Source organism: Rissa tridactyla, chromosome 1 (genome assembly GCF_028500815.1).
Source record: "Rissa tridactyla isolate bRisTri1 chromosome 1, bRisTri1.patW.cur.20221130, whole genome shotgun sequence".
Lineage (NCBI taxonomy): Eukaryota > Metazoa > Chordata > Aves > Charadriiformes > Laridae > Rissa > Rissa tridactyla.
The window spans coordinates 61,011,672-61,027,041 of NC_071466.1; the positions used below are offsets into that span (position 1 = coordinate 61,011,672).

General features: G+C 50.7%; 2 protein-coding genes across 5 annotated transcripts in view; one reads left to right on the forward strand and one right to left on the reverse strand.

The window, feature by feature from the left end:
• The window catches only part of UBAC2 (UBA domain containing 2), a 106,409-nt gene extending 101,212 nt beyond the window's left edge, over positions 1 to 5,197 (forward strand). For 2 of the 4 annotated variants that reach the window (XM_054199920.1, XM_054199929.1), the window contains exon 9: positions 1,475 to 5,196. In XM_054199920.1, the coding sequence (XP_054055895.1) occupies positions 1,475 to 1,582 (108 nt within the window). In that variant the 3' untranslated portion in view covers positions 1,583 to 5,196. Of the gene's footprint in view, positions 1 to 1,474 lie in introns of all 4 variants that reach the window. The other 2 variants (XM_054199937.1, XM_054199946.1) reach the window with 2 other exon arrangements.
• Positions 5,198 to 6,707: 1,510 nt separating this feature from the next.
• Positions 6,708 to 11,949, reverse strand: LOC128904364 (G-protein coupled receptor 183-like). The gene is made up of 2 exons (XM_054188557.1): positions 11,844 to 11,949; positions 6,708 to 10,992 (listed from the first exon to the last, which is right to left on the reverse strand). Exon 2 carries the CDS (start codon positions 10,956 to 10,958, stop codon positions 9,897 to 9,899), a length of 1,062 nt encoding a protein of 353 aa, XP_054044532.1. The 5' UTR covers positions 10,959 to 10,992; positions 11,844 to 11,949; the 3' UTR covers positions 6,708 to 9,896.
• Positions 11,950 to 15,370: the final 3,421 nt, after the last annotated feature.

The following is a 15,370-nucleotide window of genomic DNA, read 5'->3' on the forward strand; positions in this document are numbered from 1 at the left end:
CATCCACCACTTCTTAAGGTTAGAATTCATGGCAGCTATGGTAAAAAGCTTTCTTCTGAAATTTACTTCTGTGGTTAGCTTTTATTCCACTACCTGCCCTTCTTCTCATAAAAAACATGATCTTAGATGAAAAATCAGACAGAGAAAACTTTAGAAAGTTACAGGTTATGAAATCCAGTTAGAAGTTGCGCTATTGTTACAGAGGTGTCGAAAGTAGCAATTCATTCCTCTCTCTGCAAGAAGGTGAGAAACCAACGTTGGGTTGTAACGGGGGAGAAGAGGGAAACACACAAAATAATTGGTAGCGTATTTGATATTGCAACAGCCAAGGCAGCTGTTTTCAAACATTTTGTAACGGTGTATTTAGATGAAGAGAATGAGGACCTACACATCTGGGCATACTTGGCAGTAGTGTATTTCTCAGTAAGCTGCCAAAGCGAAGAAGATTAAAAATACTGAAAGCTCTGGAGGTGTCTTAGAGGAAGGAGAGGTGGCTTTTAATGGCACCTTTCTTTTAAAATGCATTTAAAGTACTTTCAGTGCGTTGCTCTTGCACCCCGGGAAGAGTCCTCCTCAGACGTAAATGGCTTCTGCTGCCTTCCTGCTCTGCTGCATCCTGCTGCTGCCGCAGGCTCCATGGAAGCAGAGGAGGAGCAGCGGTAGCTCCCAGGCAGCTTCTGCAGCACAGAACTTCCAGGTTCGGGAGCTGTAGTGTCTGGTCACAAGCCATTTGGAGCAGGACAGGGAATGCTTTATGCTGCCAGCGGCCACGGTTAATTTTACATGCTGCGCTCTGCTGCCCCCCCACCTTGCTTTTCCCCTCTCTGGAAGGTTAACTATAAAAGTGAATGAGTTATATGGTGACTTTCATATTCAGTCAAGAATTGTAGATTTTAAATGTACTTTAGATGGGAATTTAACCAATTTAAATTAAATTTGGTTATACCTATATTGCTTTTTACATGTGGTAATTTGAGTATCTGTTAGCACAGAGGAAAAAGGTTAGGTGTGTCGAGTACCTGATATTATAAAGAGGGATGCTCAAGTGGTTATTGATTACCGAAATCACTGTCTTAATATGCCCTTTTCTGGGTAATTCTTCCATCAAATGTCATTGACTTAAGCTGTCTTGAGACTGTTTAGTTTGCAGTTGTCATGTGTGGTGCCATACTTTCTATTTTACTCTTTTTCCAAAACTGGACCGGCTAGAAATACACAGGTGGGGCATTTTCAGCAAAGGGTTAGTTTTGAGTAAACTATCAGAAAGCAGGCTTCTCTCTCTGTGGCAATGTTTTCAAGCATGCTGTCCCAGATACGTCATCGTGACGGTGCATAGCCATGCTTGCTTACTCTCTGGAGAGGTAAGCTTTTGAACAGCCTGATCAGTGGAAAAGTGATCTCTGACACTGTTAACGTGACTAATGCGCAGACATTTTAAGACTCCGGTTTTAAAGAGGCATTATTTCTTTTCCAGGTTGCACGACTTATGGAAATGGGATTTTCCCGGGGAGACGCTCTAGAAGCTCTGAGGGCTTCAAATAATGACTTAAACGTAGCCACTAATTTTCTACTGCAGCACTGATGGTTTTCTGTGTGAAGGAACTTGACTCGATGGGTTTGTACACGTCTGAAAGGGGATCAAAGCCACCTGCTGGACAGACTCACGAAGGTCGTCCCCGCAAGAGCGTCAGAAAAGAGAAACTGGCTCCGCATGACTGGTGATTCAAAGTGATGTTAACGAATGACGTGAACTGTTCCCAAGCCTTCAGATCACTTGGTGGTTTCTAGTCTGGTTATCCTTTTCAACGTAACTTTAGTTTCTGCTTATTACTGGATATCACCTAAATTTATTTTTAAAATAAAGTAGGTGGTTTTTTTCTTGTAAATCCTTGTTAGACATGTTATCAGACTTAATGACTAGGAAAAGAAGCTCCAACAACCACAATGACTAGATTTACCTGTCAAGCAAAATCGCATTTTCTTCATTTACCGGTCTAATTTCTCTAGCTTACATGTTATTTCACAGTACTTGATTTCTGATTACAGTAATAAGAGGTTTGAAGATCACTTCATTTTCAACTCAGTAAAGGTTTATGGGACTATTATGTCATTCTTCAGAAAGTTTTATTAATGCTTGTAATATTTTATTTCTTGAATTCCTTTTTAAATAAAAGTTGTCATTCAGCACATAATACACAGATAGGGTGCGAGAAAATTCATGTGCGTACTGCAAGCTATGGTAAGTGACCACTGTAAATTTAAATTTTTACAAACTGAGTGAATTGCCGCTCAGACACAGGTCATGAAGATACTCCCTGGGAGCAATAAAGGTGAATGGAATGATACGATAAGATCAGAACTGAAATGACTGGAATGACTTCCACGTCTAATTCAGGCAGACTTCTCTAACAATGGATGTATGCTCAGTGTCCTATGTGCTGGTTTCATTTTTTGAGCTGGCTACATACTGTCTTAAAAGAAAATGATAAAAAGCTAACTTTTCTATACATAGTTCTAGTTTTCTACTGTCAAAGATGCGGATGACCCTGCATTTGCTGAATCCTTACTGTCTGAAGTAACTTGCTGTTGATCACAGACTGGAATATTAACCTTAAGGGTGATTCGGGCTAACACAGGAGGTAACAGGACGCTAATGCCAAGGTAGTACAATATTGGTTGTGAAGTTTAGATTGATAAATAAACTTACTTGGCTTGACTCTTAGAAGTGCTCAGTATTAGCACCTTAGGAGTTTCAGGAGGTGGGGTGGAGAGAGGTGAACATCTCTGTAAAACCAAGGTGAAGTAATACGAGATTCCGAACTGTGACTCCATGAAACCAATCTACACATATATCTCAAGCATTTAATCTATGTTTCTGTATGTACCTTTTTTTGTACATTGTGTGAACATATGTGTCTATTTATATACACACAGGCATATTTAATACATATGTGTATTTAGAATAAGATATAGATCATCAGAAGCATAACAAAGGCAACAGCAGGTGCAAAGGGGAGGAGGTGAAAGAATACAGGAGAGAGAAGGATGTTTTGAACATCCAAATGAACATGTGTGTACCAAAGTACTGACCTGCACAGTCTCACTTGGCCTGGAAATTATACTGGGAAATTACAGGAACAGATTTAGGGAGAGAGAAGTACCTTTTTTTTTTTTTTTTTAATTGACTGGTAAAACTGAAAAAAGTCCTTCAGGCATTCAGGTCCTTATCCAGAAATGACATCAAATTTGTGCAACTTTTGACACGTGACATAATTTTTAATAAAGTCAATGTCCTGTATGTATTTTTTAGTGTTTTCCAGTGGGTGAAATAAGGGGGTTTTGGAATGACCGTGTGTTTTCCTGGGCTTTGATCAACCTCGTTCAGGGTCTGGCTTGCTGCTATGATCACATTATTTAGGCAGGATCTGCTTTTGAATGGAAAGGTTTTGTTTGTGTGAAGCTGAGTGGGTCTGTGGGTGTGTAGGCTGGAGACATTTCTGTACCCAGAGAACTCTGGAAACCTGCTGTCTTACAAAGGAAAGGGCAAATATAAGGGGAAAAAAAAAGCCCTACAATAATTTGTGTAGGTAAACTAGTTAAATGATTTGAAACAAGTTCAGGTTTTAATTTTGAAACACACGGATTCTCCTTTCACAAATATTTTATCAAAAGCAGCAATAAAGACTAGTGAATTACTTAGGAAGTCAAATTTTGGCTGTAGGAAATAAAGGTCCACCTTGCCCAAGGCAAATTAACTATGACCTCTGCCCCTTCAGACTTTGCCCTGCTCTAGGGACAAGCGCAAAGAGCATTTATTCTTTGGAATTTTAAAATGAGTCGAGTAGCATCTGGGACATGTAAGTGGGTATTCTCCGAGTCTAAATCCTTTCTTACTATTGTCTGTGCAAGGGATATCCAAACGTCACAGTTGTTTGGGAAACCCCATTTTGCTGGGCATTTCACAAAACATGGTCAAACATAACGGGTAGAATTCAGGTCGTGGTGATGTCAGTTGAAAACTCCCCTTGATATCTGTGAGAACAGTTTGCGCTCAAAATGCTTCCAGGGCTGTGATTTCCAATTTAAAAAAAAAAAAAAAGAAGTGGTAAAAGGAAGGGTCTTGGGTGCCGTTGAACATAGTTCCTGTTTTGTGCAAGAACCACAGACTAAAGTTTCACTTGTTAGAGCTGGAAAACAACTCGGGTTCCACTAGATGGTGAAACTTTCATGGACCGTTTCTGGGAATGCGAGGAGCATGTTTTTCACAGCCTATGCAGTGTTTGTCCAATAGTTTTGAATATCTCGTCGCACTTTCTATTCCGTGTGTGACCCGACGATATTTTTTAGGCAGCGAGAGAATGCAGAATACTTTTCTATGGAGAGGGTTTTAAGTGCCTGGGAACTTCATGCTGGTTTTAGCTTGGCTGGTAAAGCCAAGATTTGGTATTTTGAAATGAAAGTAGTCGCTGCTGTTGAGTTTTGTCTACTAGACTGGGAATGTTGTGTTTTGAGACAACATCGGAGTAATTTATTGGGGACTTTCCTAGACGGTTATGTGATACTTCGAAATACACCCACAGCGAGGCTTGTATTTGTGGAAATCTGCCTGATAAGCCACCAGGTTCTCAAGCCTTAGCTTTTTGCTAAGATGCAGAAATGATTGGGCTCCATACCTACCAAAACCGTTTTCCGTTCCCAAAACAAGTGCTAAAGGTTGTCTGCTGCTTACGTGAATGCACGGGCCATCACGGTTGGTTCATGTTCCAGCCCGTGCTGTCTAATGCCTGTCGGTGCCTTTGTGAACATGTGATGGAGAAAAGGTCTCATCATTTTTCTCTGAAACAGAAGAACAAGCAAGCAAAACATATTGCAAGGTACCAGGCAAATGGCAACATTTGGCTCCTGTTTGTGTGCATATATATATATATACACACATGTATGCATATGTATATATACGGAGAGTGAGTGAGAATATTTATGTATTGGTTTGTTGAATTTAACTGGAGCTAAGAATTTGTTGAAGAAAATTAAAAGTCTGTATTCAAAGACTCCCATCTCTCAGACACGTGTGTCTTTGGAGGATACATGCACTTGCAAAGGCACCCAAATTTGAATAGGCTCTGAAAAAACTACAGCTGCCGTGTTGCAGGGGAGCTGCCTCTGTCCGAGGATAAGTAAGTGCGTGGTATTAATTTGAACTAAGAGGAGGTTTTGATACGAGTGCAATTAATTTCTTGTGTGTGTTCTTCCACAAGGAAAACCTAAATGAGATTAGCTTCCTTTAAGTGGGTAGCCATACTACTAAGTAGTTTATATAAATGAGTATAAATACTATGTTATTAGGAGAGTCACGTGAACACACAAGCACTGTATGTGTTTATATATATGCACACATATGCATATTTTACTACATATATGTATATATATACATGCTCATTTAAAACATGCCGGGTTTGGTTTGATTTTTGGTAGGACTACATTCCTCCTGTTTCCGTGTATAAAGGGATGCATTCACCATAGAAAGTCCACTTTTAATTGAAAGGGGTACGTGCTACCAATAGTTTTCAGTCCAAATAGAAGACAAGAAACTGATGTTGGGAGTGGATAAACGGTACCACCTGATGGATGGCTGTGACTGATGAGAAGCTCAGCAAACGGGGGGGTCAGCTGCTGTCATTTGATTATTTTTTTTTTTTGCAAAGGAGAGTTTTAGAGGAAAGGAGAAGTTAGCTGGGCTCGCGCGTGTTTGTAGGGGACTATTCCCAAACCTGAATGGTAGCAGCGGAGAAAGCAGGAAGATGCATACTTTAAAAGTGCGTGAAAAATTCCAGGATCGTGGCTGAACTGAAAGCAGAATTTGGCCTTTTGACCAGAGATAAGTAGAGACCATAAATGCAAGATTAGCAAAGGAGAGGACTGGAGGGAGTTTGGGGAGGTGGAACCGAGTTGGAACAAAGGGTTTAGAGAAAAGGAGCAAAAGCAGAAGATAGACTGCAGAGGCCAGAAAGAAAAGACCCGATGGGAGGAGGGAGGCGGGAGGTCACGTTGCGCTCCATTCAGTTTTGAAAGCATTCACAGAGATTCTGTGGGGAAAATGCAAATACGCGATACTGTGGCTAATCTTGTACTGAAACTCCACGCTCTTTTTCAGGGGAATCCTTCCATTTGATTTGGTCGGTTTTACGTGAGATGGTAGGTGTAAGCGAGAGAGAAAGCAGCGTAATCCCAAGCAACCTGGCAGTGAATAACAGAATGGTAGGGGTTGGAAGGGACCTTCGGAGATCATCTAGTCCAACCCGCCTGACAGAGCAGGGTCACCTAGCGAATCAAACCCTGGAGTCACCACAGTACGTGAGAAAGCAGATGTTCCTGGTTTTCAAAGCGCGGTTAGTGCTGCAAACCTGACTCTTCTTCTGGCACCCCATCCCAGCTGCGGAGAGACCTGCTCCAGAAAGGACACGGGTCCCACCGCTCTTCCCACGCCAGGTTTATTTAAAAATCCCCGTGCCATGAGAGCACACCACCTTCCTGGGGAAACAAGTGTCCTGCGTAAAGGGGGCGGATGGAGAGCTCGTGCTTGGCCCCCGCCGCTTCTGAGCGTTGGCTTTGCTTGTGGGGGGAAGGGGCACACGTGCACCTCTGAGAAGAAAACAGCTGCCCACATCACTTGGCCCGAACAATCACACCGGGGATTGTTACTTGGCAGCGAGAAGCTTTTATTTTAAGTAGATATGTGCGTTTTTACATGGCAATATTTTACTGGCTTACAAAGATGGATGTCGCGACGTGCAATAGCTTCAATTCAGGACAACTTAAAGCACAGACTGAAGAGGTGTGTTGTACGGCGCAGGGGGTTTACCAACAGGCGATGTCTAACTGCAGCCAGGAGCTGTTGCGCCCCAGCGCACCCCTGGAAATTTATGCTTTTAGCTGAAAGCATCAAGTTTGGAACCACAGCTAAGGGAAAAAGGCAGCGCTGTTTGAGCTCCGTGTGCTTATTTGCCATCAAGATACGGCTTGTCAGAGATGCAGATCGTCTGCAGAGCTCCTGTCTACTTTCTGCACTCCATTCCACTGCAATGAGCTAATCACCCTCCTGCAGAAGTTCAGGAGAAACCTGAAAACGCACTGTGTTAGCGGGGTTTGGCTCACAAGGGTCACCGCACGAGTTTGCCAAGGAAGTCTCAGTTTGCACCACGCAGGTGTGTGATCTGTATGTGGGAATGGCAGTAGCGTGTGACCGCAGAAAGTGTCCTCGCTGCCCTTAGATAAAAATCCAGTTTTCCCTTCTTAGAAGACAGTATGGCAATAGGCTGCGGTCTAAGGGTGAAGTAAGAAACACCCGCGTGCTGTGCAGGAATAACTCTCTACCTGGAACGCCGTCAGGGATCCATCCCGTGGCGCTGGCGTGTGCTCGCCGTAGGCATCACAACCACCCTCCTCATCAAACGCACCGTGCTCCTATGTGGCAGGAGACGCGTGGGGGGGGAGCACCAGCTGCATCGAGTATATTTTTTTTAGATTCGTGGGCGTATTTTTAACCCCGAGTAAAGGTTTCAACTCCCTCTTTCGGCAGGAGCCGGCGTTGCCCTTGTCCTCTTTGCAGAGCCGCGCCGCGGAGGCTGCACCGAGCCCCTCGTTTGTATTTCTGGGGGCTATGTATATACTCTGCCTTTTCCTGAGGAGGCTTCGTCACAGATTTGCCTCTGCCATAGGCTCCAGCCTGGCAAAGCATCTCTGCGCCTTGGTCTTGAGAAGAAGGGTTGGCCACCACTGCAGACCTGTGCTCCGGTGTTCGTGTGGGGGTTCGCTGAGACCCATGGCTACATAACTCTGCTCTCCTGGCAGCTCCCGCCACAGTCCTATGGGAATGTGAGTTACAAAGATGACAGAGCCAAGCTCTCCTCAGCAGGAGTGGGTGATGTTAGCGGTGACAGCCACCAGCTGAGGATGGGGAGGTTCACACTGGACAGTGGGGAAGATGTTGTCATCCGGAGGGCGATGCAGCACGGGAACCGTCACCTCGGCGGGGGGAAGCCTCCTTGCCTGGAGTTTCCAAGCCTCGGCTAGACGAAGCCGTGGCCAGCCTGACATCGTGCCAGCCGTGGTCCTGCTTTGAGCAGGCTGTCAGACGAGGTGATGCCGAGAGGTCCCTGCCAGCCAGCACTTCTTCGGTAAATTAAGAGCGCACCAGAACCGTACAGCAGCTGCCAGCCAAGCCAGGCTCCTTTAGAGTGACCATTGATAAATCCTCATATTATTGCATAGCAGCTCTTCCTTCTCCATTGTAACATGGTTTTTAGGACACAGGCTCCCTTCAGGCCAGCACTGAGGTTAGACCTGCTTTGAGGAGGGCTCAGATGACCTCCTGGAAGGACCTACTGGACGGAGTCCCTTTCCCACCTGAATTATTTTAGGCATCCCTCTTAGTCAGCCTTCAGGATGCTACAGTCACCGTACCATAAGTAAAACCATCGTCATGCAAAAGCTCGTTCATGTGCATTTAAACAATAAAGGGCTTCATGTGACACTATTATTAACTTTCTAGCCATAAGAAAGGTTATTACCTTAAGGAATGAATTTGTAATAATCACAGGTGGCCGTTCATGAAACTTCAGCTTTACTTTTCAGCAAAATAAAGCTGCTTTATTCTACCCTTCATGTCTCTGTGCGTGTCTCTGTCCCTTCCAACCTCCAACACAAGACCAGCCGCCCCAGGAACCGTGAAATCCCACATGTGGGTTTTTTTATCGTAGCCCAGCAACTTTGGAAAAAGAGCCAAGGAGGTCCTTGCTCCTGCCAATTTCTCCTCATTGCACGGGCTCAAAAGTGAATGGGAACCCGACATCTGGGAGCTCCTCCTCTCGCTCTGGCCATCGTCATGTGTAACTTGCCCTGAGCAAGGCTCCCGGACTTGTCAGGGCGCTGGATTCTTGCAAAGGTCAGTCAAGGTCACGTCAGGCCACCCTCAGTCCTTGTCCCCTTGTCCCCTTTCCTCTGCTCCCTTCAAGTTAAGGAGGGGTGGGAAGGTTTCGCCCTCAGGGCGGGTTTGCAGCCTTGCAGCCGAGCTGGGAGCCAGGCCAGCCCCGGCATCCCCTTCCTGGTGACAGCTGCCGGGGCGACCGCAGCCTGAAGGGTACCCTGGGGAAGGAAGGAGCAGCCGCCCGAGCGGCGGACGCGGGCAGCGGTGCTCACGGGAGCTCTGCAAATTCATCCCCTCGCCCCTCTCCCTTGGAGAAGGGCTTTTCCCACAGCTCCTGCGCTTACCGCACACGCCGTGCAGCGCCCCGGGGCAGAATCGGGATGCTGGGCAGGGGGAAGAGCGGAGCGGATGTTTGCCGGTGTGAGGAAGGAGCTGTAGGCAACTTTCTGCATGAAGTAGCATCCTGGCCTGTTCCTGAAATTCCCTGAGTCCATGTGCTCCGTGCTGGCCGCCCCAAGCCCCACAGGGATGCTGCCCTAGCGCTCCGGGGCCAGTGCAGGGGACAGGGACGGGGAGGCAGGGATAGCCATGGTGGCTACCAGCAGTCGCCAGCCCCTCAGGGGATGTGGGACAGGCGTGGGAGGCCGGCGTGGCGTGGTGATGGGAAACCCCCAGCAGTGTTTGTCAGCCAGAGTGGTTGCACGAGCTGCTTTCCTCTGGATTTGGGATGAAAATGTGCCCCTCCGTGCTCCAGGGTGGTGGGTCCAGCAGCGCGGAGCTCAGAGCCAGGCGTGTGGAGCCAGGCAGGGCTGTGTCCCGGTGGGGTTGGCTTTGCAAGAGCCCCCGGCTCCAGGCAGGGGAGCGATGGATCCTGTGGGAGGTGCCGGTCCTGCTCTGCAGCCGGGCTCCGGCTCCTGCCACCGGGGGTGGTCCATAAGCTGCAGGCCAGAGGGAAAGGGAGGGGGTTGCGCCACTAGACGGAGACAGATCCGGGCGGCTGGCTGTTGCTGTTGCTCTCAGAGGGTGTCTTGGCAGTGGAGGAGGTGGCCATGGAGCCGCTGTTCCTGAAGATGCGGAGCAGCCTCCGCTTGTAGCCCCTGAAGGCAAAGAAGTAGATGATGGGGTCGATGCAGCAGTTGAGGTTCATGAATGCCACAGTGACTTGCAGGGACATCTTGAAGGCTTGCTGCTCGTGGCAGGATGGCTGGTAGAGGATCTTCCTGACCATGAACTGGACGATGTTGAGGTGGTAGGGGCTGAAGCAGAGAAGGACGGCCAGCAGCACCACCAGGATGACAGTGAAAGCCCGGCGGTGGTGCCCGTTCTTCACCGTCAGGGGGTTCTCTTTGGCCGTCTGGCAGAGCTTGAGGTTGATCCTCACGTAACACACCAAGATGATGCCCACGGGCAGGAAGAAGCCGAGCACGCAGGCCCCCAGGAGCAGGTAGGGCAGCTTGGGAACCTCCTCGAAGTTGAAGTACTCCATGCAGGTCAGCTTGTCCCCCATCCTCCGCGTCATGGGCCGCAGAAGCAGCGGCGCTGTCTGCAGGAACACCAAGGACCAGATGAGGACACAGACGCCCCTGGCACGGCTCATCTTCCGGATCCTGCCGGGGTGCCTGGTGCGCACCACGGCGATGTAGCGGTCCACGCTCACACAGGTCATGAAGTAGATGCCCACGTAGGTGTTCATGTAGAAAATGAAGGCTGTGGCCCGGCAGAACCAGTCCCCGAAGGGCCAGTCAAACTCCAGGATGTAGTAGGCGATCCTGCCGGGCAGTGCCAGGGTGAAGAGGGCATCGGAGAGGGCCAGGTTCACCAGGTAGAGGTCGGTGGAGTTGAGCTTCTTCTTCCTGCGCTGGAAGGTGATGCAGAGGGCCAGGATGTTCCCGCAGGCGCCGAACACCAGCAGGGCGGTGTAGAAGAGGGAGAAGGTGACTTTGGCGGAGAAGTGGTGGTTGTGCACGTTGCAGCTGCTCTGGTTGCTGGAGGTGAGGTTGGCGGGCGGGAACGCGGCAGCCTCCGCAACAGCCATTTCCACCGTGCCTCGCCGAGCTCTTGCCCTCTCCCTTGGAATAAGAACAGACGTGAAACTTGCAGCTTATCGATAACGGGAGCGGCACCCGCCAGGCCTGTGAAAGGCCTGTCCCCAGCTCCCTGCCACCCCCCCCACCCTTGGCAGCACCCAGCTCGAGTCATTTGGAAAAACGCATCTCTTGTGATTTCGGTGCGAGAGTCTCAACAAAGGCTGTGACTCATTGTCGTCTTCTTGTCACCAACTCCTCTTATTTTTGTGGGTTTTTTTGCAAGTCCAATCAATACCAGAAAGGAACGGGTGGGGGGGGGAGGGTGGGGGGTGCTGGGAAGGGGGGAATCAACTGTCGCACAAACAAGGTCCCAAACCCATCTGGTGGCAGCGATGTCATTTATTCCTCACCGCGGGGAAGTGGGGGGGAATGGGGAGCTTCATTGAGAAAATGCCCAGAAAGTGGTGGGGCTGGGCGGCGGGGGGGGGGGGGGGGGGGGGGGGAGGCGGGGGGGGCTGGGGGGGGGCCGGCGATCAGAGGTGACCAGAAGCACCTCCGCACCCCTCGGGCCGGGGCCAGAGCAGAAACCAAACCGAAGGAATCCGAAGAGAGGAAAAATCCCAGCCTTCCCCGCAAAAAATCCCGTGCCCCACGCCCGCCTGAAGCGGGGGGCGAACACCCCCCACCCCTCCCCGGCACCGAACTCCGGCGCCCCGCACGCCCTCCCGCCGCTCCCCTTGCTCCTGGACCCGGGTTCGAGCCCCCCCTCCTCCGCGCCGGGCCGGGGGGGACAGCGCGGTGCCCTCCGCCCCCGGGGGCTGCAGCAGCTCCCGGGGTGCCCGTTCCCCCCTGTCCCGTCCCGTCCCGCCGCGCCCCCCGGCCCCGCCGCTCACCGCTCCGCACGCTGCCGCCCCCGGGGCCGCCTCCCGCCGCCGGGCTCCGCTCGGGACGGGACGGGACCGGACGGGACGCGACGGGGCGTCCCGGCTGCACCGCGCTGCCCGCCCCCCCGCCGGCAGCGGTGGACCCCCCTGAGGGGCTGAGATGCTCACACGAACACGCGCGAAAGAGAAATCAGGGGCTCCAACCTGGGAGCGGCGGTGCCGCCTCCTCCTCCTCCTCCTCCTCCTCCTCCTCCCGCCCGATGCTGGGGACGCGGGGGGGGGGGGCGGGCGCGGAGCCTCCCCGTGCCCGCACCCGGCGCTGGGGCTGCCCGTCCGTCTGAGCGCCTCAGGGGAATCGCTCACGTTATAAAAGCACCGTGAGGTCTGGGGTTAGTTTTTCTTTTTTTTTTTTTTTTTTTTTTTCTTTCTCTTAGGCTTAGTAAAAATACGTGTTCTTTCTGTGGGTTTTTTTTTTTTTGGTTGGGTTTTTTTTTTTCTTTTTTTTTCTCGGTGTGTGAGAGGCATTTGGCTGCAGCGCGGGGGGTTATTCTCAGTAGCGGCTGTGCTGGGGAAGATAAATGACTGTACCTGCGCGGCAATCGCTCCCGACATCTGAGCCGACTTTGGGGTTTACTCCGAAAATTTCTGCAAGGATGCAAAATGCAACTGAACAATTCAAAAAAAAAAAAAAAAAAAACCCAACAAAAAAAGCCTCAGCTCTGGTTCACGTGCGGTCCGGAGGGTTCATCCCTGGGCACGTACATATGGCCACTGGCAGCACGATGGGAACATGGCATCTTTTTGGATACAGTTGGGACTAATCCCCCTGTGGAGCTTATTGTGCCTGTGGCCAGTGCAAGCCACGCTGTGCCCGGCTCCCCAAGCTGCGGTGAAGCCCAGATTTGCCTTTCGCACGCACACGGGGAGACCACCAGACACGGCTCCCTGAGCCAGAGGCTAACCTGAATGGAATGAGACTGTCTGCCTTTAATGGAAAAATATTTCCATTATTAGGATGATGTATTATGTTGTGAACGTAGGGCAAAGCCCCTCATCTCAGCCAGAGCTCTCTGCGCAGGCTTCATCCCTGCAGGGCAGTGGAGGGCTCTGATTTACCCCACGTCCCCGTGTGCGGGTGGCCGGCAGGGCCGTGGCGTGGCCGGGGAGACACCACGAGCACCACAGCCCTGGCCACGGCACGGTGCTGCCGGAGATGGGGCGAGGGGTGTGGGCAGCCAGCGTGTTCTTGCAGTGGGGACGGAGCACTTTCCTCCTCCGGCACTTCCCAAAATGTTTGCAGAAGCACAGCCTGCCCTGTGGCCAGCAGGATGGCCTTCCCCACGGCGGCTACTTACTGGAGACCACTGGGGCTTTCAATTCCCAAGAGGATTTTATGCTGTTCTTAGTGGTTTTAGGGGTTTTTTTGTTGTTGGTGGTGATGATCTTGCTTGTTTTCTTTTTTTTCCACCTCCCAAAAACTCCTAGTAAACTAGGAAATTCCCATCACGAGACATTCAGGGTGCTGCTGAAAAATACTGAGGCTGAAAAATGTCAAGGTTAAGATTACAGCTAACTAAACTTAAATTGCTCTCTCAGCTAGCAAAGCTCAGCCAATTCTTTAATTGCATAATCTTTATAATGTTTTACAACATAGCAGCATTAAACTCAACACTAATCTGTGTAGTCATGTACAGTGAGTCATTTGTATAGAAATTACACACTGCGTTGATACTGCCATGAATTACTACAAGGTGAAGGTACTTAGCAAGAATAATAGTGAAAATTTGCTAACAACCATCTGTTAATGGAGATACTTTTGTTGCTCAGGGGTTTATAATGCACGAAGGGAAAGGTCTGCTAATAAGAGAATAACTGCTGAGTAAATATTAAAAACATTCCTTAGTAAGATGGGGATTTTCTGTGTGCGCATTTGTCAAGAGTTAAGCTCATCAGACTTGTGCGGGGCTCGAATGTTTCTTGAACTGCTTCATCGTGATGATGAGAACACCTGATGGATATAACATTAAAGAAGCGTTATCCCAGCAGAAATCTTGAGCCCACAATCAGGGAGCGGATCCAGGACTATCCTTTCGTCCACCCGATGCATCGCAGGAAACACAGCGGCGGCTGAAATAAATCCTGATCCCCCTGAAGTCAGGGGCCACTGTGGCACTGGTGGTGGAAGAGCTGATGCTTTGCCCATGAAAGGCTCCTGCCCGCCCCCGTGACGCTCTCTCACATGACAGTTTATTAACACCATCAAGGAAATAAATCTGGGATGAAGCCGGGCAAAACGCCATCACCTTCCAGCCAGGTGCCCGCAACACCTCGGGCCGGTCGCCGTCACCGTCCCTCAGCGATGACGGACGGGGCATTTTTGCGATGCAAATTCACGCCTGGGACTTTCTCCATGTGGTCAAACACCCCCCCTACCCCAGTACGAGCCCTCTCGTCCCTCGGGCTCTGCGCTCACACAGGCGCTAAAAACGGAGCTGCAGATCCCAGAAGGGGAATTACGTGCGGATAACCCAGCAGCGCCCGCCCCGCCACAGACACCAACCCTGGGGACAGGGGGGCTTCTTGTGGGAGCCCCTGGGAGCGGAAAGGCATCGCTGGGACAAAGGGGGGCCTGGACAAAGGGGGGCCTGGGGGGGCTCAGCCCCTGAGCGGAGGGTGAGGTCCTTGCCGGGGGACAGTCACAGAGCGGGTCCTGGGAAGCCGGAGGAGGAAGATGCCCCAAGTGGCATCACCAGCCTCAAAAAACAGTGGAGGAGCCCAAAGGTCCAGGTGACGACCGCGTCCGGGGACTTGGGAATGAGGAGGAGGGAAAACAATGCCGGCTGCCTGCTTTTATTTTTCTTTTTGCAATGCAGAAGAAAGGAAGTGGCTTCTTCTTTTGTGCAAAAACATGCTCCTGCCCTGCGTGCAGCAGGTGCCGCGCTACAGGACTGCAACCCAGCTCCACCCGTCTGCAGGGCCCCGGCGGCCCCACCAAGCCCAGCCGCGCTGCGCCCCACCGCAGGCAACTGGCCCTTTTGGGTGGGGGTGCGGGGATGGGGGGACACCCCCTTCCCAGCTGCTGGGACCCGGCTCCCTGCATCTGCAACCCTGGGTAAGCTGGAAAGGGACCACCACCGCCACCGCCACCAGGCAGCGTAGAGAAGCCCTGCCCACCCCAGCTGGCCGCCGTCTACTTTAAGGGATATTGCCCTTTGCTGAGCCCAGCGGTCGGATGAGACGTGGTGCGGGGTTTGGGGCATGAGGTTCAGCTTCAAAGCTGGCTCCAGCTTTTCTTCTGCCCTGTCCGTGTTTGCACAAAGCCGCTTTGCCCTGGGCCCAGCAGGGAGGAGGCAAAGGGTGCCGCAGCCCGGGTACCTGGCCCAGGGTGAGCAGGAGCTGCTCCCCCAGGGTGTCCCTGCAGCCGGACACCCGGCTGGGTTACGGGGGACACCTTCTAGGGGAGACCTGCGCAAACACTCAGCCTGAAAGTTCCCTTTCCTGACACGTGCATCATGGATGTCAACCACGACACGACC